Genomic DNA, 26789 nt, shown 5'->3' on the forward strand with positions numbered 1-26789 from the left:
ACAATAACTGAAATGAAAAATACACTAGAAGGAATCAGTAGCAGAATAACTGAGGCAGCAGAACGGATAAGTGACCTGGAAGACAGAATGGTGGAATTCACTGCTGCAGAACAGAATAAAGAAAAAAGAATGAAAAGAAATGAAGACAGCCTAAGAGACCTTTGGGACAACATTAAATGCACCAACATTCGCATTATAGGGGTCCCAGAAGGAGAAGAGAGAGAGAAATGACCCGAGAAAATGTTTGAAGAGATTATAGTCGAAAACTTCCCTAACATGGGAAAGGACATAGCCACCCAAGTCCATGAAGCACAGAGAGTCCCAGGTAGGATAAACCCAAGGAGAAACACACTGAGACACATAGTAATCAAATTGACAAAAATTAAAGAAAAAGAGAAATTATTAAAAGCAACAAGGGAAAAACAACAAATAACACTAAAGGGAACTCCCATAAGGTTAACAGCTGGTTTCTCAGCAGAAACTGTGCAAGCCAGAAGGGAGTGGTACGATATCTTTAAAATGATGAAAGGGAAGAACCTACAACCAAGATTACTGTACCCAGCAAGGAGCTCATTCAGATTTGACGGAGAAATCAAAAGCTTTACAGACAAGCAAAAGCTAAGAGAATTCAGCACCAACCACCAAACCAGCTCTACAACAAATGCTAAAGGAATGTCTCTAAGTGGGAAACACAAGAGAAGAAAAGGACCTAAAAAACAAACCCAAAATAATTAAGAAAATGATAATAGGAACATACATGTCAATAATTACCTTAAATGTGAATGGATTAAATGCCCCAACCAAAAGACACAGACGGGCTAAATGGATACAAAAACAAGACCCATATATATGCTGTCTACAAGAGACCCCTTCAGACCTAGGGACACATACAACTGAAAGTGAGGGGATGGAAAAAAATATTCCATGCAAATGACAATCAAAAGAAACCTGAAGTAGCAATACTCAGATAAAATAGACTTTAAAATAAACAATGTTACAAGACAAGGAAGGACACTATATAATGATCAAGAGATCAATCTAAGAAGACATAAGAATTGTAAATATATATGCACCCAACAAAGGAGCACCTCAATACATAAGGCAAATGGTAACAGCTGTAAAAGAGGAAATCAACAGTGACACAGTAATAGTGGGGGAATTTAACACCTCACTTACACCAAAAGACAGATCATCCAGACAGAAAATTAATAAGGAAATACAAGCTTTAAATGACACAATAGAACAAATAGATTTAATTGATATTTATAGGACATTCCATGCGAAAACAGCAGATTACACTTTCTTCTCAAGTGCACACAGAACATTCTCCAGGATAGATCACATCATGGGTCACAGATCAAGCCTCAGTGAATTTAAGAAAATTGAAATCATATCAAGCATCTTTTCTGAACACAACACAATGAGATTAGAAATAAATTACAGGTAAAAAACCATGCAGAATGCAAACACATGGAGACTAAACAATATGCTACTAAATAACCAAGAGATCACTGAAGAAATCAAAGAGGAAATCAAAAACTACCTAGAGACAAATGACAATGAAAACACGACAATCCAAAACCTGTGGGATGCAGCAAAAGCAGTTCTAATGGGGAAGTTTATAGCAATACAATCCTCCCTCAAGAAATAAGAAAAATTTCAAATAAAAAATCTCATTTTACACCTAAAGGAACTAGAGAAAGAAGCACAAAAAACCCCAAGTTAGTAGAAGGAAAGAAATCACAAACATCAGAGCAGAAATAAATTAAAAAGAGACAAAGAAAACAGTAGCAAAGATAAATAAAACTAAAAGTTGGTTCTTTGAGAAGATAAACAAAATTGATAAACCTTTAGCCAGACTTATCAAGAAAGAGAGGGAGAGGACTAAATCAATAAAATTAGAAATGAAAAAGAAGTCAAAACAGACACCGCAGAAATACAAAGCATCTAAGACACTACTACAAGCAACTCTATGCCAATAAAATGGACAACCTGGAAGAAATGGACAAATTCTTAGAAAAGTATAATCTTCCAAGAGTGATCCAGGAAGAAATAGAAAATATGAACAGACCAATCACAAGTAATGAAATTGAAACTGATTAAAAATCTTCCAGCAAACAAAAGTCCAGGACCAGATGGCTTCACAGGTGAATTCTATCAAATATTTAGGGAAGAGCTAACACCCATCCTTCTCAGACTCTTCCAAGAAATTGCAGAGGAAGGAACACTCCGAAACTCTTTCTATGAGGCCACCATCACACTGATACCAAAATCAAACAAAGATAAGACCAAAAAAAGAAAATTACACACCACTATCATTGATGAATATAGATGCAAAAATACTAGCAGACAGAATCCAACAAACACATTAAAAGGATCTACACAATGATCAAGTGGGATTTATCCCAGGGATGCAAGGCTTCTTCAATATATGCAAATTAATTAATGTGATACACCATATTAACAAATTGGAGAATAAAAACCATATGATCATCTCAATAGATGCAGAAAAAGCTTTTGACAAAATTCAACACCCATTTATGATAAAAACTCTCCAGAAAGTGGGCATTGAGAGAACCTACCTCAACATAATAAAGGCCATATACGACAAACCCACAACAAACATCATTCTCAATGGTGAAAAACGAAAGCATTTCCTCTAAGATTAGGAACAAGACAAGGATGTCCACTCTCACCACTATTACTCAACATAATTTTGCAAGTCCTACCCACTGCAATCAGAGAAGAAAAAGAAATAAAAGGAATACAAATTAGAAAAGAAGAAGTAAAACTGTCACTGTTTTCAGATGACATGATACTATACATAGAAAATCCTACAGATGCCACCGGAAAGCTACTAGAGCTAATCAATGAATTTGGTAAAGTTGCAGGATATAAAATTAATGCACAGAAGTCGCTTGCATTCCTATATATTAACAATGAAAAATTTGAAAGAAAATGTAAGAAAAACATCCCATTCACCATTACGACAAAAAGAATAAAATACCTAGGAATAAACCTACCTAAGGAGGTAAAAGACCTGTATTCAGAAAACTGTAACACTGATGAAAGAAATCAAAGGTGACACAAATAGATGGAGAGATATACCATGTTCTTGGATTGGAAGAATCAATATTGTGAAAATGACTACACTACTAAAAGCAGTCCACAGATTCAGTGCAATCCCTATCAAAATATCAATGGTATTTTTCACAGAAGTAGAACAAAAAATCTTACAATTTGTATGGAAACACAAAAGACCCCGAATAACCAAAGTGATCTTGAGAAAAAAAATGGAGCTGGAGGGATCCGACTCCCTGACTTCAGACTATACTACAAAGCTACAGTAATCAAGACAATATGGTACTGGCACAAAAACAGAAATGTAGGTCAATGGAACTGCATACAAAGCTCAGAGATAAACCCACACACCTATGGTCAACTTATCTCTGACAAAGGAGGCAAGGATGTACAATGGGGAAAAAGACAGTCTCTTCAATAAGTGGTGGTGGGAAAACTGGACAGCTACATGTAAAACAATGAAATTAGAACACTCCCTAACACCATACACCAAAATTAACTCAAACTGGATTAAAACTTAAATGTAAGACCAGACACTATAAAACTCTTAGAGGAAAACATGGGAAGAACACTCTGACATAAATTACAGCAAGATCTTTTTTGACCCACCTCCCAGAGTAATGGAAATAAAAACAAAAATAAACAAATGGGATATAATGAAATTTAAAAGTTTTTGCATAACAAACGAAACTATAAACAAGACGAAAAGACAACCCTCAGAATGGGAGAAAATATTTGCAAACAAATCAACGGACAAAGGATTAATCTCCAAAATATATAAACAGCTCATGCAGCTCAACATCAAAAAAATAAACAACTGAATCCAAAAATGGGCAGAAGACCTAAATAGACATTTTTCCAAAGAATACATACAGATGGCCAAGAGGCACATGAAAAGCTGCTTAACATCACTAATTATTAGAGAAATGCAAATCAAAGCTACAATGAGGTAACACCTCACACTAGTTAGAATGGACATCCTCAGAAAATCTACAAACGATAAATGCTGGAGAGGGTGTGGAGAAAACGGAGCCCTCTTGCACTGTTGGTGGGAATGTAAATTGATACAGCCACTATGGAGAACAGTATGGAGGTTCCTTAAAAAACTAAAAATAGAATTACCATATGACCCAACAATCCTACTACTGGGCATATACCCAGAGAAAACCATAATTCAAAAAGACACATGCACCCCAGTGTTCATTGCAACACTATTTATAATGACCAGATCATGGAAGCAACCTAAATGCCCATTGATAGACGAATGGATAAAGAAGATGTGGTACATATATACAATGGAATATTACTCAGCCATAAAAAGGAACGAAATTGGGTCATTTGTAGAGATGTGGATGGACCTGCAGACTGTCATACAGAGTGAAGTAAGTCAGAAAGAGAAAAACACATATTGTATATTAGCGCATGTATGTGGAATCTAGAAAAATGGTACAGATAAAGAGATTGCAAGGCAGAAATAGAGACACAGATATAGAGAAAAAATGTATGGACACCAAGGGGGAAAGTGGTGGTGGTGGTGGTGGGATGAATTGGAAGATTGGGTTTGACGTATATACACTAATATGTATAAAATAGATAACTAATAAGAGCCTGATATATAGCACAGGGAGCTCCACTTCACTGTACAGTAAGTAGAAAGTAACACAACATTGCAAAACAGCTATACGCCCCTGAAAAAATTATTCACGTTCATGTTACAAAATTACAACAGTATACAGGAGTGTAAAATACAGAGTAAAAAGTCTCCCTTTACCACCCTCCTGCATATCCACTACCCAGAGGTAACTAGAGAAAGTTACATGTGTACTTTCCAGAAATTTTCAATTTATACTTTTATTTCTGTAGAATAATATATATTGTTGAAAGAATCACAAATGAGATTTTACTGTGTAAATACATATATGGTATATAGTATAAATGTATACTATGTATATTTAATACACGTTGAAACTACAGAGTTCCATATCAACCTGCACATCAGTATTTACAGATATCTAAGTTTTTTAACTGTTTTATAGTATCACATTGAATGAGTTTTTCCTAATATCTCAATTGCTGGATACTTGTTTCTTATTCATCTTTTTAATATTATTACCAACAGTGCTACTATAAAGATTCATATACACAGTTCTTTCACTACTTGTGAAAAATAATTTTAGTTAAATTCTTTAAAATGGAATTGTTTAGTCAAAGGGTATATACACTTTTTATTATAAATATATGCCAAATTACTCTTCAAGAAAGTTATGACTCTACTAGTAGTATATAAAAGTGTCATTTTTCACACTCTATGTGACTTAGCTATTATCATACTTTAAAATCTTTGACATTCTGATGAGTGAAAAATGCTATATTATCATTTTAATTTGCTTATCCTAATTATATGTGACATTAATCATGTGCTTATTGGACATTTTTTTCTATGAGCTTCATATTCAGTTCGTTTAGCCACTATTCTTTGGATTATTCATCTTTTCCATGTCAATTTGTAAAACCTCATTATACTTGAGAGAATTTTGCTCTTTATCTCTTAAATGTTTTGTAGATATTTTCTCAGAATTATTCTTTTTATTTGTGAGATTGTTTACTGTATTTTTGTTATATGGTCAACATTTTAAAATGAAAAAATACTGAACAAGTATTGGCTTTCCTATCCTTGACACAAATTATTTTCTTTATAGCTTGAAAATATTATCTTATAAAGTGCTTAAACTATTAACATTTAGGACATATCAACAAAAACTTTATTTCAATTAACTAATTTATACAGTAAATTAAAATTTTCTTTTATTCTGATTCTACCTTTAAAATGACCACTAATTAAATTTCATTTTCACATATGTTATGCTATTTAGGAAAAATATTTCTATTTTCAGTGTTCTACACAAGAGTTCTTCCTGATTGTCAAAACCCTGTATCACCTGAAGTCAGAATTTCAAGCACTAATACCTGCTGTTAATTCCCATGTTCAGTCAGAGTTGCTCCAGACATTTATTTCAGAAATTCCTGAACTCCTCAGTCCAGTGGAGCATTACTTAAAGATTCTCAACGAACAAGCTGCCAAGTAAGTAGGAGACCCTTAGTTCTTCCTTTCTAGCAGTGAAAGTAATGTATTTGCGATTTGATGTGTGGATACTTAAGCTTCTATAGAAGTAATGATAGAAGTTGCATGTAAAACTAGAAGTGTGATCAGATACTAAAGGCTCTATATTACAGCTGGAAATAACACTTAGTGTTTAGGCAGTTCCGTCATACAGAACAAATGTGATACTTCTCCAGGTATCAGGTGATGAAAAGATAAAGTCCAGGCCGAGCAAGTAGTAGCAGTTTATTAATCGAAAAATAGATGGCAGATGGCATCTTGTGCTTATTTGCTAGATATCCAGAGATCCTCTGCTTTATATTCAGAAACTGTGGAAGCAAAGTTACCCTCTAAGGAGTAGTCATTTTACAATTTATCCCACAAAGAACTCTATGTATAAGAAAAAAGATTTGACAGTATTTACATTAGTGTTTATTTTCTGAATATACAACAAATGTTGAATTTCATCTCTTGGTTTCACCATGGCAATCACGAATTTGCAAAATGAAAATAATATTAGGGTAATTTTGTCTGTCTTCAAAGAAATTGAGAAACTCACCCATAAATAGTTAGTGGAAGAGCTGGAATTAAAATCTTGTTCTCCTGACTTCCCACCCTTTGGTCTTTCATTATGTTTTGAAAAATAATTGTTATTTGGTATAAGTAATATACTTTAATATATGTATTTGCATTTTCTCATTTTTTTAGGATTGGGGATAAAACTGAATTATTCAAGGACCTTTCTCACTTCCCTTTAATAAAAAAGAGGAAAGACGAAATTCAGGAAGTTACTGACAAGATCCAAACACATTTGCAAGAAATACGAAAAATACTAAATAATCCTTCTGTACAATATGTGACAGTATCAGGACAGGAGGTAGTATCAAACATACTTTTCTTTTACATTAGTTTTCCTCAAATGGAAAGGATATTTTAAAATGTAAATAAAAATCAGGATAGATGAAAGTATTATTGGTTTTTTTTTTCAGATTTTCTGTTTTGTTTCTTGGAAATATATTGTAATAGCTTGTTTTGATAAGAATTTTCTTTTAATAACAGTATTTGGTTTGCTTATTTACTTTAGTCTCGGTAAAACCATGGAACTTAATGTTACATGTGTTTTAATATTATCTATTGAAATTGTAAAGAACCTTGACTATCGTAAATAATAACTTTCAAGACTTCATTTACCCTAAATCCAGGAGAGAGAAGTTAGTCTTTGACTCCTGGCCTGCAGATGATGAAATGATACAAACCACCTAATGTAGTGAATAACCTACACTAACTGGATCACAAAGTGATTAAATGGCAGGGCTTCCTTTTGAAGCAGTATAGCTGCTAAAAGAACAGAAAAAACTATAGCAAAAAACCTACATTTAGTGGATCTTCCATAAGGTTATGGTGCTGTCTAGAATGTGTTTTTTGGTATGTGTATTTCTGTTTAAAGTTTGATATTAGTATCTGAATGAGAACCAGGAATAAGTACGCTTTTTAAAGTGTTCTTATCTCTGTCAGTCCTATTCTGAGTCTTGAGGTGTTGCTACTTCTACATCTTATGTTTAATAAAATATAAAGATTCCAACTGAGGGAATCTGAAAAATTCTACGTTGTTAAAATAGCAAATTAGAGAATTTGTGAATAATTTCTATAGGATGAACATTTTATTCAGAATTTTAAAAAATAGATATTTTTCTAGTGGGGAAAAGCATAATTACAAATGTTTTTAAAATATTTGCACTGCTTTATCCATTTAGCTAAAAATGTTGACTTGTTTGATTACTTGAAATAAGAAATTCTACAGTAAACTATAATCTTTATTAAAATGTTTATTCATGTAACAGACCAGCGATTAAGTCAGCCTGTCTTCTAGATAAAATTAAGATATTATACTAAGGCAGACATTTCATAATGCATTCCACATAGAGCTCTATATAACAGAAAAATGACTTCACACTACATATACTTACTTCTCACTCTTCCCCTGAACAGGCAAATACCAAATACTTAATTGTATCTCTTGGTTTCACTGTATAATTATGACCTTGCAAAGTAACACGTGACCTCAGTGCCACTGTTGTGTTCTATTTGTTGAAAATGAGATGATCAAAATTGCTTAATACATTAATAAAGTAGAAAAGTGGTTACCTGGTATTGCAGTGGGGAAAGCTGCCAGTTCTACCACTTACATGCTACGTGACCATGGAAGAGTCACCCCTGTAGTGAGACTACTGTGAAGACCAATTGAGTTAAAATACATGAAAGTATTTTCTAATTGGAAAGCACTGTGCACATATTATTCATATAATAATAATAATAGTAATATAGTTACCATTTGTCAAGCACTTGTTAATGTTCAGAATGGTGCTGAGTGCTTTGCATATATTATTAATCCTTGTAACAACACAAAAAGGGATTATTCCAGTTTTGCAGGAAAGAAAACTGAGACTTGGCATAGTATAGTGAGATAAGTTACCCAAGTTAGAAGCTCATTTCCAGCCCAGGTCTGCCTCCAATCTTTATACCATGTCGTTATTTCACTGAACTCACAAATATTAATACAAGGGATTATCAACATCATAGATTTTATTTGATAAAATCCAGACATTTTAGAGCTCATACTATTCAGACTTAAATAAAGCTTAAGGCTTTGGAAGACAGCCATGGATTCATTTGGCAGTTTTAAAGTAAAAATGGGGAAAACTGATAAGGAATTCATAAGGGATAGTAGATTAGTTATTTTGTATCAGTATAGCATTGACATTTAAGAAAAAGCGCAAGGTAGAGATTAAGTAATTGGATTACAAAGGATTAACAGAAGGTAAATTATCTTATTATTTTTAACCTTTATTAAGTTAAGGTGATAAGTTTGAGGCAAGAAATTTTTTAGTTTTTAACAATAGGATGGATTCTTGTTGGTTTTTTTTTTTTTTAACCTGTAGAATCTTAATAGTACATCAATACAGAATCACTTTTATAACATTTTTTTTGGAATTAGTGATTCTGTTCATTTGAACACCAAATGAATTCTAAATAGTCAGCATTGTTATAATCAAATTCTGTTTAAATATTTGTACTGAAGTTATAAGCAAATTTAGGGATACTCAAAGGAATAAGAACAGACTCCATCAAATATGATTACCTCTGAGAAGTGAAGGAGGAAGGAAGGAAAACCCTGTTTTATACCCTTCGGTTCTGTCTGAAATTTTATTTCCATACATATAACTTTGTAATATATTTTTTAAAACCTGTTATAGCAGCCCTATGTGGTACATGGATCTTGTTAAAATTAGTAAAAATAGATAGATACTGTCAAGTCAGTGTTACTTTTGGCACCATTCATTTTTTTCACCTTTGTTCCCAGTCTTTATGTACTCATTAGAATACTAAGCTTATTGACTATGGTGAATTATTGTGTCTGACTCTGAAAGTATTGGTTTAGAAAATAGTGAAAGAAAGAAAATCCTGGAAAGAAAATAATGAAAGCAGAAATTTACATAGCTTTACATAGTTAGTTCATTGTTTCTGTGGCAGTCTCTTTCATGTTTTATGTGTGGAGAGAATTGTCTCAACCTTGAATCACATATGGAATAGGCATGGGGTGATATTTAGACTTGAGGCAGTATTGATTAGTAGTTTTCTTAAGGAAAAGGAAAGAAATATTAGTGGAAAATCTTTAGTAAAAATTTTATTAATTCACAGCATGTAGCATATCCAAGTATCTGCTTAGCATGTTTAAGACATGGAAAGCAATCTCTGTTATATTTTACATCTAAATAAAAAATATTTGCAAATTCCTAAGACATAGTGGGAAAGAAAGTGGGGAGAATAGGAATGGGTGAAGTGTGGCCTTGGAGAAAACAGAGAGCAGTTTCTGGAGTGTGATAAGAATTTCAGCTAATTTAACAATGATGCCAGTCCAGTGATTACACGGGCTGTAGATTGAGTAACAATATCTGACTTTTAACCAGGACAGAACTGTATCCCAGCAGAAGAATATGAGGGATTGTTACAAGGAATCTGGACAGACTTCTAGCATCAACACCTAAGAAACACAGTCACAAACTATAGAGTGAGGGAAATTGCTATGAGAACACTTAAGATTTCTGAAATATATATTAATTTCCAATTTTTGTTAGTTTCCTTTTCTTTAGCAATAAAGTCTGTAAACAAAAGACCTGTCTTCTCATTCTTAGAATGTTCATGAAATAGAAAATTTCCTATTCCATAGCTATTGTAGAACAGAAAAGAACTTGCTAGTTGATGACAATTCTGAGGAGAAACACAGGCTGAAAAGATGACACACAGGACCAGCACCTGAGGACGTGACCCCAGGGGTTTAACAAGCAGGAGGTCCACGTATCTTTCCTGATTCTCACTCTGCTTTCCATCCTGTATTGGCTCTATAAATGGCTTGCTTGAGGAGCTGTGGTCCTTAGAATAGACTCTGAATACTTACAGATTGAACAGTTATGGTCCAAACTATTCCCAAGGTGCTCCAAAGGGCTGTGACCAGTGGCAGTTGGTAATGAGTATAAGGCATGCGTCTGAATCCAGAGCTGCCATGCTGCAGAGTTATGGTGAATAACTTAAGTACACTATCCTATCCTATCCTCTGGCTGCCCAGAGACCTCACTGAGGCAGTTGTAGCTTCTTTTCAAAACTTCCACCATCCTTAGGCAGTAATTCCTATGGAGCTCTGTGTTACACGTGTCCTTCCCAAATATTAGTGATCTAATGTGGTCCTGAATTTTGCTGTTTGCCTTTGACATAGCTCCTCCCACAATTATTTTTTAAAAAGACCAACATGTTTTCTCATAGAACATTTCAAAATAATATTTAAGCAGAATTTTTTAGCCTACTCTTAAAGTGATTTCTCATCAGTGATATTTATTTTGTGAATTTTTTTCCTTAGTTTTTTTAGCCAAAGGGGACTTTTAAAGACTCTTCACTCTTAACTCTTTAACTGGATATATCAGATTTGAAATTGTATTAATTCCCTCTATAAAAGAGGACATCATTAGTTACAAAATCTTTGCTAAGGATGAAAATTATTAAAATTAACCATTAATTCCTATTATAATTAATGTAAAAGCTACAATGTTTCTATTAATAGAAAAGTAAACTCAAAAGCCAGGCTGCTACTTTTTTTTTTTTGGTTGCATAGGGTCTTAGTTGCGGCATGCGAGCTCTTTGTTATGGTGTGTGGGTTTCTCTCTAGTTTTGGAGCGTGGGTTTTCTCTCTCTAGTTGTGGCATGTGGGCTCCAGAGTGCATGGGCTCTGTAGTTTGCAGTGCGTGGGCTCTAGTTGAAGCACACGAGCTCAGTAGTTGTCGCGCACGGGCTTAGTTAACCCCGCGGCAGGTGGGATCTTAGTTCCCTAAGATTGACCAGGGGTCGAACCTGCATCCCCTGCATTAGAAGGCGGACTCTCCACCACTGCACCACCAGGGAAATCCCAGGCTGATACTATTAATAATATGCATATTATAAATACCTGAAATGTTGTAAAACATGTGACAAAGTTCCTGTAGCCATCTCAAAATTAGTGTCCACCACAGAGCTTCTGGGTCCCATCCCATACAAAATAAGTGTATTTTTATTTGTTTATTTATTTAAATAAAACATTAAATTTCATTGCAATAATACAGGAAAGTAAACAGGAAGAAGAGATGATATATAACTAGTGCTAAAACTGGAAGGTGTGTCGGGCTTCCCTGGTGGCTCAGTGGTTGAGAGTCCACCTGCCGATGCAGGGGACACGGGTTCGTGCCCTGCTCCGGGAATATCCCACATGCCGTGGAGTGGCTGGGCCCGTGAGCCATGGTCACTGAGCCTGCGCGTCAGGAGCCTGTGCTCCGCAACGAGAGAGGCCACAACAGTGAGAGGCCTGCGTACCACAAAAAAAAAAAAATGTGGAAGGTGTGATTGAAGTAGTGATTTCATTTACTTCCTGGATGATTTCGGAAAAGCTTGTAGAGTACAGTTGGATCTGTAAAGATATGGTTCATATAAATGAAAACTTAAAGAAGATACTCGTGAAGAAATCCCTTCCTCCCTTAATTGCTGAGGAAGTTAAGTGCTTTGTCTGAGGATACTTTTAGAGGACTTAGGTTTCTTGGATAAAAACTATTATGATGAATCCTCTTCTGTTCAGAATTAGGGACTGACCATATCTCAAACTGATATAACATCTAATAATCAAATATTTTAAAATTTTATGTACTTAGAAATTCAATCTTATTACTAAGTAATAGAATTCTTAAGATAAGTGGGTAGTAATAAATGAAAAAGGTCATTAAAGAAAAATTCACCATTCGTAGTATGAACATAACAATGTTAAAACATTAAAGCGCCAAGTTATATCCTTTATTACAAACTTTTTGCTGAATACAAATTGTACTTTATCCCAAGTATTGAAACCCTAATTAATAATATTTGGTTGTACAGACATACATGAACTCTCCCAGTAAAAATACTGGATTTATTTTGAATGTTTAGATTAATATTTGCTAGACTATTATAGCACAGTTTTTTTTTTTTGAATTACAATCATTACATTTATTTTCGGCTATTGTAGAACAATTTTGAGGAAGATTTAAAAGATTTAAAAATATAATGGTTAATGATTTAAATATCTAACCTTTATTTGTATTTATTTTAGTTTATGATTGAGGTAAAGAATTCTGCTGTATCTTGTATACCAACTGATTGGGTTAAGGTTGGAAGGTAAGTTTAAAAATACATGTTTTTTCTTATTAACATGAATTATGACATGTGTTTATCTGCATGCTTCTGGTATGTTAATAACCACATCCTTGACATTAAAAGCAATTTTGGCCCTTCAGTTTCTTTATGGCGCTTTTAACTAGAGAAATAATTATCTTAAACTCTTTATCATGGATTTTAAAACATTTTTTCTAAAGGGTATCTTATTTGTGTACACTTGTTTTCTTGTTTTGTGAACTACTGTTTTATTCTTATACCTCAGAGAACACTTTAAACACATGGAAAAAGAAAGTTGCAGAACCTTCAATTATAAGATTAATTTGGTTGCTTGAACTTCTTGATGAATGCTATACCTGACATTTCTTTTAAGAAGCTGACATTTCATTTTGTGCCTCACTGAGCTTGCTTTCCATGGCACATAGTTATAATAGTTCTTTACATGTTCTTTTTTTTTTAAAGTTATATCATGAATTGATGAAAATAATTAATCAGAAACAAAATTAGAGAACCACGTTGAGACCCTGTCTTTTCTCCTGGGTTAGGCATTAATCCCCAAGAGGGGACTCTTTTAAAGAAGTGGTTTCAGAGAAGTGTATTTCCTCTTGTGAGTAGCATCGTTTGTGAAATATTTATTACTACTGTTAATATGTTTGCATGAACTTGAGATGAAAATACTACATTTGCCTGAGATAGTAGAAGAGGGACTAGTAGCTGGTAATGGTATGAAGGAACTCTATGTTAAGAATGGAAGGAAATTTTAACATTATTTTGACATGATGTGTGAATGATTATTAATTTAAATTATTATTTTAATTAAAAAAGAAAACTATTTGTTATCCATGGCCACTATCAAAGGATTCTGAAGGCACAGTCATGGGTTTCTTTACCTCTAATACCATCCGTTTTTTTTTTTTTCTATGTTACCAGAAGCTATAATTGAATTTTGGGTACGATTGATTTTAGGGAATGTTTCCTCATTTTGCAGGCATTCTTTATCTCTTTTTGTCCTGTGCTACAGCTAATGAATGGTAATATGCTTTGTGAAGAGAAATTACTAGAAATCCTGTTAGTCTATCTAGAACAATCACTAAAATGTCTCACTAAATGAGTTTTGTCAGAAGAGAACTATGATTAAGTATGTTTGCATAGAAATCTAGACGACATACTTTAAAAGCAATAAGCAAGGCATAAATCAGTGCCAGCGTCTTTTGAACATTTCAGTGATGTAAATTGAATGAATAAATAAGATGGTTTGGGGGAAGTTTCACTGTTATTTTTTATCTGTTGTTTAGCTATCAGAGCCTTGACAGGAATAGGTTAGAATATCAAGTCAGATTTCTAATGTGAAAGGCTCACTTATAATCCAATAACTTGCCAAATTAAAGGTAATTGTGACAGCATGTTACAGGAGTGAGGGTGCAAACAAAGATCAGGATACACTCTGTCATCACCTGCCTATCACTCAATCTTGACCTTTTCTTCTTAAAGTTCCCATCATAGTAATAGCATCAATAGCAGTAATCACCACCACCATGGAACAACTCCTAACATTGAGTACTAACGACATAGGTACTCTGCTAAGCACTATCTGATCCTCTCAACAGTACCTATAAGGTAGATATTATTATTATCCCTCTTTGATAGATGAGGAAAGTTTTTAGTTTAGAGGAAGTCAGTTTTATTGGCCCAAAGTCACATAGCTAGGAAGTAAGTGGCAGAGTTGAAGCCTTGGTCTGGATTCTCTGACTGGGGACCCATAGCATCCCCCATTGTGTTCTGCAGCTTCTTGAGGAAGAAGCAGAGATTATATGCAAGCCCAAAAGAGGAGTACATGATATTTCTTCCCATCCAGGGTCACTGTGAATCTATAGTTAGATCATGAAGAACTCTTCTTTGACTGCCTCCTGAATTAATACATTGCTATTCTTTGTAATGCTTTTTTTTCACTGAAATACTTTAATCATACAAAAAAGTATAAAATATAAAAAATAATACCACCCTCACCAATATGTCCAACTCCCCGCTTTGTTAGGACTTCCTTTGTTATATTTGCGTCTGATCTTTTTTTAAAAAAGCAAGCATTTTCATTTAGTATAATTTAAAGAAAAAAGCTCTTATGAAACAGAAATTCTAAACTTTGACTTTGCCATATGGATATAACTTGAAATGAATTTTAAAAGCTTCCTGAACAAAGTCCTGTGAACTTCAAGTATTTTATTTACAACAAAGATCTTTAGAGTCAATAAAGTTCAGGATCATAATTGAAGAATGTTCTGTATTTACAGCTGTTTACTTTCAGTGTTCATCAGAGAATAATAAATAACTACTTTAATTTTCTGAAGTGATGGCATTACTGATTTCTTAGTAACCTTGATTTCCTATTTATGTTTTTTCTTGTCTTCCAGCACAAAAGCTGTGAGCCGCTTTCACTCTCCTTTTATTGTAGAAAATTACAGACATCTGAATCAGCTCCGGGAGCAGCTAGTCCTTGACTGCAGTGCTGAATGGCTTAATTTTCTAGAGTGAGTTTACAATGAAAAATATAATCTGACTTTTTGCTATGAGAAATAGACCGGAAAATCTTTCCATCAAAAAGAAAAGTAGAGATTACTGCTTGTGACCTGCCATAAAATAGTTGAGTACATGTGTTCTCTGATTTTATTTTTAATCCATTGAAATGTAAGCTCATTTTAGACTTTGGTAAGAGACCAAATATACTTTATTGTTACTGTACTAACATTTTGTTGCTAAGGATGCTTAGTAGCATCACTTTGAAATTCTACCTTGGACTTTGTTTACTTCTCTTGTATAAAGGCTTAAGGTTTTCAGAGTTGGACAAGTATGGATTAGTTATTTTGTTTTTATTATCACCATTTAATTTTTTTCTTATATTTTTACATCCTTTACATTTTCCCCCTAACTTTGTAATTTGAAAAATTTTAAATCTGTGGGAAAGTTGAAATGAAGATGTATATACCCTTCACCTAGGTTTATCAAGTGTTAACATTTTGCTACATTTGTTTTATATCTCTCTTATACACTTTTTTTTCTGAAACATTTTAAAGTAAGTTTTAGACATTGTAATACTTCACCCCTAAATACTTAAGCATACATCTTCTAAAAATAAGGACATTTTGCTGTATAATCCTACCACCATTATCATACCTAAGAAAAATTAATATTAATTTAAGAAATATTGAATTGCCTCAATTCCCCCTCCCCCCATATTTAATTTTTTAATTTTTTTTATTGAAGTAGAGTTGATTTACAATGCTGTGCCAATCTCTGCTGTACAGCAAAGTGACTCAGTTATATACATATAGACATTCTTTTTTCATATTCTTTTCCATTATGGTTTATCACAGGATATTGAATATAGTTCCCTGTGCTATCCAGTAGAACGTTGTTGTTTATCCATCCTGTGTATAATAGTTTACATCTGCTAATCCCACACTCATAGTCCTTTCCTCCCCCACCTCCCTCCCCCTTGGCAACAAGTCTGTTCTCTATGTCTGAGTCCCCCTCCCCCCCTTTTTTAAAAAAAACTTTCACATGTTGCATTTGGTTATTATGTTTCTTTAGCATATTTGAATCTAGAATAGGCCCCTACCTTTTTGGATTTTTATGAGATTTTCTTTTTTGAAGAGTCCTTGCCTTTGTCTCAAAGAATGTCTCATTCTGGATTTATTAATAGTCACGTGCTCATATTAATAGGTTTAATTTGCTGGTGTGCCGGTAAATGGTTAACAGCCAACTCTCTGGAAGAGCAGTAGTGTGTGTTTGATTTCTATTGTGTCACTACTCCCACCTGGACTGATTGCAATCTCCTGCTGGACTGGACTGGGAAGAGATGTGCACAGCTAAGTTTCAAGAGTCCATGGGAGCCAGCTCCAGACCAGCACACATCTAAGCACTTTATATATGTTAGCTCATTATTCCTCACAGCAGCCCTATTAGTGAAATATTATTATCATCCCCAATTTACAAATGAATAAAGTGAGATGCAGAAATGAAAAATAAGTTTCTCACAACCAGGGTAAGGATTGGAGCCCAGATGCAACCCAGGGTGTCTGGTGGTAGGGTGTGTGCCCCTTACCATTAGGCTGTAGAACCTGCCCATGATGAATCAATCCATGGGCATCAGTCTAAACAGAAATCTCATAGTCTTTCTCTTTAAAAACTTGAACAGGGCTTCCCTGGTGGTGTAGCGGTTGAGAGTCCGCCTGCTGATGCAGGGGACACGGGTTCGTGCCCCGGTCCGGGAAGATCCCACATGCCGTGGAGCAGCTGGGCCCGTGAGCCATGGCCACTGAGCCTGCGCATCCGGAGCCTGTGCTCCGCAACGGGAGAGGCCAGACTTGAACAGTATTCAGTGAAGTCTTCAGGGAGCTTTATTCCATTTAAATTAACCAATCTGACAAGTGAAGAAAAAGGCACCAAAAAGATAATATGTGAGTTTATAAAAGGTAGTAAATTGTTACCATCTCTTGTTGCCCAGCAGAATTTTGAATTATAAGATCAGAAAGAGATTTTGTTACTGACCAGGGTTTTTTGCCTCCTTAATCAATAGAAATTGATCAGAGGCCAGACAAGAAGTTCAGGCAAGGCTTTATTGGGGCCCCTGCTGCAGCAGGGGGGAATGAGAACAAGCAACAGGTTCTCTGGCTCACTCAGGGGGACCAAGCTGGTTCCTGATACGGGGTGAGGGTAGGGGTGTGTCCAGGGGTCAGGCTGGAGGGGTGGCTTAGGTGACTTGCCCACCCCTTACGTGATGTTGTGAGCTGGGGGCATGTGTAGCGCCCTGCTTTTGCTCCTGACCCTGTGCTTTTGCTTGGGGCTCTTCAAAAGTGGCAGTTGGGTTCTTTGGTCTCTTTGTATCTTTTGTCCAGAATTTGCCCCAACTGGGCATGTGAGCAGTTATTTTTAGTCCCATATAGTTCCTTTGTATTTTGTTGCTCAAGGAGAGGTTTGTCCAGGTGTAAGCGTTGCAGCACTGCAACAAAGGGTCCCAGGTCCCAGCCTATCTCAATTCCAGTCTACTTATCCTGAATCTTTTGAGGTTATCCTGTCTCAGTCTAGAATTCAGGGATGGAAATTTGGTCTGAAATTCCTTTTTCCAATTTACTTTCAATTACCCATGTTAAGGGTTTTTAGGGTCCTTGAGTCTCTCAGTTTTCCTGACTTCTGCCTTAGTAATATCACTGGGAACGTGAAAATTGGACTCACATTTCCCCTTTCAAGCTTCGAGGGCCATGTCCTAGGGTCCTGGGATTTGGTGAGGTTGTTCCTCTTCACTCTCTGCATACCGTACATGATTTTATAGGTCTGGGTTATGTTCGCCCTATCACGATTCTAGAATAAAGAAAGTTCAGGTCTTCCAGGCTTAAAGATTTTGGCAGCATCTGGATTCTTTCTGTCTCTTTATCTCTTTGAAATGTCTCTGATTTGCCCCTTCCTCTCCTGTCCTCTTCTCACACCTCACCGTTCTCACTGTGGCAGCCCTCTGCTGGGCCATTCTACCCCATTAACCCAGGAAAATCCTGCTTTCGTTGTACCACACCTTTGCTGTAGTTGGGTTTGAGCTAACATTAAATAAAACATCACAGAAGAATATGATACTCATGATATATTGCTAAGTGAAAAAAGGATGGAAAGTATCAAAATGTGATGCTAATTTAATATGTGTAAATTCACTTACATGCACAGCATACAAATCTTTGTATTTTAAAAGATTAAATATATGTGCTATTATTATTAATATGCTTATTGATCATTTGTTTATCTTTGGAGAAGTGTGTGTGTGGGTGGGTGTGTATAGTCTCAAATATTAAGTGATTAATTCTGGATGATGAGGTTATGGAAATTTAATGTACTTTGCAGATACATGATATCAAAAGTTTCTATAATATACATATATTACTTTCAAAATGAGAAAAATAAGTTAAATTTTTTATCTTAAAAAAGAGTAATGGCTGAAATTTAGCTACAGCATTTGCAGCTAGAGCCCCAACTTGAGAACAGCATTGATTGTTATGGCATACTGTTTATTGAGGTGCCAGATGGTGTGAATATAGTGTCATTTCAGAAATTATTAACCTCATTGAACGTGACACCAGAGGATTGAATACCAGCTATACAAAGTGTTTTTGTCTCTTACTGAGATACTAACAGTTGTCTATTAGTCACATTACTTTTTATCAAAATATCGTAAGAAATCAAGGCTGTAAGAAAGTCTGTGAATAGAACCCTCTCTCAAAAAACTCTTCTTTTGTGTTCTAGAAGATGGGCTGTGGATATTGAATAATCTCAATTGCAAATTCTTTAAAAATTGAATTATAATACCTCTCATACAGTCATTTGGTTATTTTAGAAATTCATTTGCAAATAAAAAAAATGTTCTCCTTTTTTATTAACTTCAGATATCATTGAGCAACATTTGATAGTAAACATCTGATGGTAAACTGTCATAACAGCTTTAGAACACAAGTGTCTTAATCTGCTTCCCATGGACCCAGCAATATCTTTTGACCAGAGGTTAAGTCACAGTGGTTAGGTGAAGTTGTTTGGTGGCTTAGTGATAAAGTTGCATGTTGTTATGACATAAACCCAGTCTATCAGATTGTTATCTGAACTGCCCAGTTTTCAGCTTGTCATTTGTCTAAGTATGAATGATCTCTTTGAAATTTGGCAAAGTGTAGCAAATAGACTGAGAAGTCAAACAAGGCTTCTTAAGAATTATGAAGTTATGATGGTGATGTTTAAGGTTTATGATAGTTCTAAAATTTTTTTCACTTGCCTTATTATACAATTGACATGAAAAAGAACATTGTCGTCCATATCAAAATAATTACCTTCTCTCTCCTGTCTTTTTTGTTGTTAAACTGAAATGGTACTGACTGAGAGTTATGTTATTCATTTCAATCCCGGAAGTTAGAAGATCATCAGGGAGTTACCCTCAACCTAAGGCTGTTGAGTAGTGACAAACTGGGGTTTTAGTAGCCTGGACAAGACTTGAGAAGGATGGAGTGAGAGTAGGAAAAAATTGGCTGCTTTTTTTTTAATTTTATTTTTTTAAGTGCCACAGGTACTTTGGCACTCAGATCCAGAGAGGCAAGAGTAGAAACATCAAATGTGGCTGCTCTCTGGCAAAAGAGAGAGTGCCAGGATAGGAAGACCAGATGGGTCCATAATTAGAATTAGGGACGGAATCAGCTACAGTCCAAGGGATAGATGAGTGGTCAGACCTAAAATCGAAGCCAGACCAGAAATGACAAGGCCTGATCACTGTGCAACTACTCAGGGGTGTTACATCCGTGCAGCACGTGGCATCTTCAAAACTAAGAGACATTTTTAAGGTGACAACTTGGTGCTCCTGTCTGATGGTAGGGGCCAGTCTCCTTTGTGTTCGGGATTTTGCACAGACTCTTAATACTGTTAGTGGGATTCATGTTGTTTGTTTTGATTAACTTTAATTCAGGGAGAAATAAGTAAATTGTATTCATTATGCTCCATCTACTCAAAGAAGTTTAAAATATACTGTAATGTAAAAGTATATTTTTCAGTTGACAAATTTTTCAATTCACAGTTAATGCAGAAATAAAACTGGATATTTCATGTGTTGTTTCTAGTATCTGAAAAAGTCATTTACATAGAATAGATTAGTCTAATATGAATAAAAATTCAGAAATTACAGATTCTAAAAAATCAATACAGTATTACAGTAATAACTAACCACATAGTAGCTTAATCTGGATGTCATTTTCAAGCTAGGAAGCACTCTAAAAACCTTTGGATTTAAGAAGCAAACAGACTAAACCTCTACGTTTCTGAAACCCACAGTACAATAGAGAAATATTTTTTAAGAGAAGCATTCAGCATAACAGTCATCACTTTTGGGGGGATCTTCTTTAAAAGGGTATAAGGGACTCCTGTGACAAGAGATAATGGGATAATCTAAGCAAAAAAAAAAAAAAAAAAAAAAAAAACAAAGAGAAGGAAACCCCCTGGATACATTCCTATATTTTTTCTTGAATAAGTCTTTCAGTAAAGTCTTTTAAGCTTTTAGATCACCAGCTACTTAATTGGTCCAAAGATCTGAGTCAGTGACAGACCTTTCAAAAAACAAGTCTAAGATTTAATTTCTATATGAATTATTAATAAGACAACTGAAGGTTACTGAAAAAAAGTACCTTTCTTCTTGCTTGCCTTCAACGAAATTTTATTACAGTGTCAACTCTATGGGCTAGATGTTAAAGAAGTAAATCAGATGGATTTGGGCTCTACCATCGAGAAGCTTCCAGTCAATATGAGAGAAAGATAATAAAACTGTTATTCCTAGTTTGGATAATGCTGTGAAGGAGAAGCACAAAGGGAGGCTGACCCATTTGGGTATTTCATGACATTATTTAAGCTAAATGAAAATGATCAGTGCATTAGTGTTCATTAGGTCTGAGTTGAAGTGTCATGGTCAGATGAAATGTGCAGTAAGGTATTAATAGTAGACATCTTTGTATAGAAACTATTTTAAATATATATATTTCTTTCCAAGTGAAACAAAAAGAAGCCTCAGTAATCAAGTTATTAAACAGAAAAGTAGTTCACTGTAATTTCCACCTTTCTTAACTGCTAGGTATGCCTGGTTATTTTGTTTATGCTCATCTTAGCTAACAAAGTGATTACTTATTGTGCAGCTTTTACAGGTCTAAGAAATCAATTTGCTCACCTTTTTGTTGTTGTTGTTTCTGTAGGAATTTCAGTGAACATTATCACTCCTTGTGTAAAGCAGTACATCACCTAGCAACTGTTGACTGCATTTTCTCCCTGGCCAAGGTCGCTAAGCAAGGAGATTACTGCAGGTAATGTGTTTTTTATTTCTCCCCTTTTCCAGTGCTTTAGAACAGATAGAATTATTCAGTTAATTTTAGTGTTTTTATTGTAAAGTATTAAAATTACTCAAATATGTTGAACTCTTGGTAAAGCTGAATGTCATACACATATAGCTTGATTTAAAATTAAGAAATTCCTTTCTTGCTGTACCATTGAGTGCAATGAAAGCAGATATTCAGTATAACTAGAGGGGAATGTTACATATTTCAATTTTTAGGTTTATGTGGGTGACATTTTCATAAAGACGCAATCCTTTCATTTGTTAGCGTTCACTGGAACACTTTATGATATGTTTAACTTTATAATTATAAAAGTCTCATTTAAATATCATCTAAATCAGATATGGGGGAGAGTTAAGGTATGATTCATTTTGAGGAAAATTGTACTCAGTTGCTCTTCCTTAAGTCCAAATCTTAAGCTTCAGCTAAATCTTTGGCTCAGTGCTCTACCCTCTAGGCCCACTGGGGCACAAGAGTCCTGCTTTCCAGACCCACTGGGGTGGCAGTCCTGTTCCCATAGATTTGCTTGGCAAAGGTTGGGCCCCTAGGACTCCAGGCCACCCAGCTCCCACAGTGGCTCTGTGCCTGGGCCCTGCCCATGAGGTAGGTCTCTTTGGTGGCTCCACTTCTGCTGGCGCTCTGTGCCTGAGCTCACTCTGGCAGCTGCCCCAGACCGGAATTTTGCACTGGTGGCTCTCTGTGACTCCTGTGGGCATTGCCCTATCGGGGGCTCTCTGGGGTCTCTTTTATAAGAGTACTAGCCCATTCTTGAGGGTTCTGCCCTTATGACCTAATCACCTCTTAGGGGCATAGTTTTGAATACCAGCCTGGTTTTTGACAACTGACCTTAAACAAATTTCGTAATCTGTCTGATCCTCAGTTTCTGCATTGACAAAATAATACCTGCCTCTTAGAAATGTGCAAATTAAATGCAATAAAGGCATTATGAAACTTCTAAGCAGGACCAGGTAGATGATAAACACTTAAACAGCAATTGTTACTCACAGATGTTTATTCAAAAATCAGAAAGAATTAAGTATTGTAAAACTTTTTTGTCTTTAATAAAAAATATCTGAGTTTAAGGGTTTTTAGTATGTTTATACCTATATTAATTTATTTTTAAAAAATCATTTTTCATTTTCTATCAATTCGCAATCTTGTCTGTCTCTTTGAACATGGTAAGCATAATTATCTTAAAGTCTGTGTCTGATGATTCGAATATCTGTAGTCCTTGTGGGCCTATTTCTATTGTCTGTTGTTCCTGTTCATTTTCATTCATGTATCTCCTTGAATGCCTGGTTATTTTGATTATCTTCTAGGCATTGTATTTGCAAAATCATCTGTAGAAATAATTTGATGTTATATTTCTTCTGAAAGAGTCACACCTCAATACACTAACGTTCTGGCATCACTTAGTCCTTATCAGGGCTTGAGGTGATTCAGAGATTCAAAGGCTCAAAGATTCAAAGGTTCAAAGATTCAGAACCTGCAGTTCTCACTTCACATGCACTCTTATGCCTGATGTGCAGCCTTTTGGTGTCTCAATCCAGATTAAAGCTGTCCATGGTGCTCAGTGTCAGCCGTTCCCTCAGTAATTGGCAGTCTCCCTGACCCTCTGTTCTACCCCAGATCCTGCCCTGGTAATTCCTTGCTGTCCTGTTAGTTGTCAGGAACCTTCAAGTAGCTGTTTTCTGTACTTTATCCAACCTCTTACTTGTCCTCAGTGGGATTGTTCCAAACCACATCTTCTATCAGTAAGACAATTTCAGGAAATGTTGCACGCTAAAATACTATTCAAATTGGATACTATATATTTTATATTAAGAAAAATCCACCTGAAAAATTTAAATGAAAAATCACGCCATGACCTTTAAATAATATACTCGGTCTCTTTTTTAGCAGCCATAAAATTGAGTGTAAATAAAACCATGAAATAGGAAATGTTATCTTTTTTTCCTTAGATTTCCAACTTGTTTAAAGATTTTAGTGCATATGAGTTATTGCAGTTAAAATTGATTATTTGGCTTCATAATTACAGTCTCTTCTTTCTAAATGCTATTAGGACATTTTATTCACTAGAGTCTAAATCTTCATGCAGAAGTACTTATTCTAGGTCTTTCTATCCAATTCGTATTCTGGACATTATACTGTTTTATTAATATGGATTATGTCTTGTTTCTCTGGGGCATTTAAAGGAGAATGATGCAATTTTAAATATATAAAATAAGTAAATTTGTTCAAGTTCAATGTTTCATTCTTTTCAGGCAGAATCCAGATTTTCTCTGCTTTTTCTTCAGTGCCACAAGATGCCCCCAACATGATTTTTGTATCTTTCTTGCTGTAACTGTCCTGTCCTAGTATATCATCTCAGCTCTCTGAATAATCATTTGCTTCTTACTATACCAGGAAGTGTTTTGTCATTATGTAATTTTGATAGCAACAAATAAGTCAGTGTAGATTTTAGAGCAGAACAAATCACTCAAATTTTTATTCTAAAGTGAAAACCTTCCTGGGAAATCATATCAATGTCATGAATATATGTTGATTTCACTTGGCAGAGCACTTAGAATTTTATTTTAAAACTGATATCACTTACAGTTGGTTTCATCTTTTTTCTTTTACAGTAGATTCGTAACTCATTTAGCTAAAAATTGTATTTTAAAATTATACCCTAAAATTCAAAAACTGTCCTTTTCTTGTAATTTTAAATGTCCTTTTCCAAAGGATGATTTAGAATTGTTTACTCAGAAGGTACTTTAGTGACTTTCTTTGAGACATGTAAGTGTACATTCTTGGGGTTTTGTTAGCCAGATATATTTAAGAAGAATTTAAGTATTTATTTAGGAAAGTAGTATTTCTTGGTGTTTTCAGTAAGTTCAGAAATGTGCTTATATGTGAAAGTTCTGAGTCTAAGCACTTGAGGAGGTCATTGATAGGATGTTAAGATGAAAAAGACCAGCAAGTGGCCAAGAAATTGATGAAAAGATGTTCAATCTTAGGAATCAGTGATTGCAAATTAAAGCAATGAGGTCACACTGTTAAAAATTAGAAAGTTTGATAATACCAACTTTAGATAAGTGTATGAAAAGTCACCTTTCATATCCTGCTGGTGGAAGGGTAAATTGATACAGGTGTCTCATCTGTTAAAAAATATGCATACCCTATGATTTGGAAATTATGCTTCAGGAATTTCCTCTGGCTTAGAGAAACACTTGGAAATATGCACATGCACACGTATATATGTGTGTTCGTTGGAGCATTGTTTATAATAGTGAAAATCTAGACAGTCTAAATGTTCAACAGTGGAGAACAGCTAACTTATAATTCAGCACCTTCCAAAGAATGCTGAAGTTCTGACAAGAAATGATCCGTAGGGCTTCCCTGGTGGCGCAGTGGTTGAGTCCGCCTGCCGATGCAGGGGACACGGGTTCGTGCCCCAGTCCGGGAAGATCCCACATGCCACGGAATGGCTGGGCCCGTGAGCCATGGCCGCTGAGGCTGCACGTCCGGAGCCTGTGGTCTGCAACGGGAGAGGCCACAACAGTGAGAGGCCCGCATACCACAAAAGAAAAAAAAAAAAAAAAAAAAAGAAATGATCCGTAATCTTCAGTATTCCATACCATCTGGGTTCACTGGACCTAATTTCAGCTTTGAGTTCTTTAAAGGTCTTCCAAAAAACAAAGAGACAATTTACCTTTTTTTTTTTTTTTTTTTTTTCCTCTTTTTTTTTTTTTTTTTTTTTTCCTCTTTTTTTTTTTTTTTTTTTTTTGCGGTATGCGGGCCTCTCACTGTTGTGGCCTCTCCCGTTGAGGAGCACAGGCTCCGGACGCGCAGGCCCAGCGGCCATGGCTCACGGGCTTAGTTGCTCCGCGGCATGTGGGATCTTCCCGGACCAGGGCACGAACCCGTGTCTCCTGCATCGGCAGGCGGATTCTCAACCACTGCGCCACCAGGGAAGCCCTACCTTTTTTTTTTTTAAAGGAGAATAAAATTTATTCTGTCTTGCATTTACCAGATGGGTCCATTGGACCCTTTTATAAATCTAAGATGCATTTTGGGACCTTTAATTATTTTTATCTTATGTCTGGAATGCTTTACTATTTCATCATCCTAGGAATGATTTCATCACTGTTTATCAATTTTTCCCAGTATGCTGTAAAAGTCTAAAATAAGAAGGAAGCTGGAGAATGATGATGCAAAAATGAGATAGAAATCACTGTCACATCATTCTTCATTTTTCTCATTGTATTTTCTGAAGAGTTACATCATCTTTCAAGAAGGTATATAAGAAGACTAGAGATGCCACTCTTGTAGTTTGCTTCTAACTTTGAGTGAACACAGTTGAGAACTCAGAATTTTTCATTTCTCACCCATAATACCAAAGAGAAAAAATCTGACGGAAGACATTTCATTGTAACTAGGTTATTCAAAAGATGAATATGAAGGGAAAGATAGCAGTGCTCTAGATACTAATGATGGTGGTGAAATTTCTTGTGTAAAAAAATCTCAGATTACGAGTGTGCGGATAATATCCTAGGTGCACTGTCTCCAACTCAAGAATTAGCATGTGAGTAATTTATTTGTGAGGGCAAAATGAAATGTAGTATTCTTATCCAGTTTGTTATTCCAAAGGAAACACACAACATGCAATACTTAGTGACAAGAATCGGGACCATCCTGTTTTGCTAAAAGGACGTCTGGGAGTATTCTTTTATGATATTTGTGTGCTCAAATTTACTTGATACTATTTGCTGGTGGGTAGGTGCTGAAGGCAGGAGATTGAAAGAAAATAGATGATATAAAATAAAAATACTCATTTGATTGATTATTCTAATTACATTTATAAACATAAGTGCAAAAATGTTTTGCAGTTAATGAAGCAAAGAAGATGGCTGTCTTCTCTTTTACAAAATTATGAGGTTTAAAATATTTCAAAAAATTCTTCAAACATTGCATTTTTGTTGCAAGTGGGAAAAGAATCAGAAATACTGATAAGC

General features: G+C 35.1%; 1 protein-coding gene across 6 annotated transcripts in view; it reads left to right on the plus strand.

The window, feature by feature from the left end:
• MSH3 (mutS homolog 3) overlaps positions 1–26789 on the plus strand; it is a 183014-nt gene that overhangs the window by 95462 nt on the left and 60763 nt on the right. For all 6 annotated transcript variants that reach the window (XM_059060650.2, XM_059060649.2, XM_067031233.1 and 3 more), the window contains 5 exons: positions 5976–6163; positions 6890–7058; positions 12843–12907; positions 15313–15429; positions 21655–21762. In XM_059060650.2, the coding sequence (XP_058916633.1) occupies positions 5976–6163; positions 6890–7058; positions 12843–12907; positions 15313–15429; positions 21655–21762 (647 nt within the window). The remainder of the gene's footprint in view (positions 1–5975; positions 6164–6889; positions 7059–12842; positions 12908–15312; positions 15430–21654; positions 21763–26789) is intronic.

This window comes from Kogia breviceps, chromosome 4 (genome assembly GCF_026419965.1).
Source record: "Kogia breviceps isolate mKogBre1 chromosome 4, mKogBre1 haplotype 1, whole genome shotgun sequence".
Lineage (NCBI taxonomy): Eukaryota > Metazoa > Chordata > Mammalia > Artiodactyla > Physeteridae > Kogia > Kogia breviceps.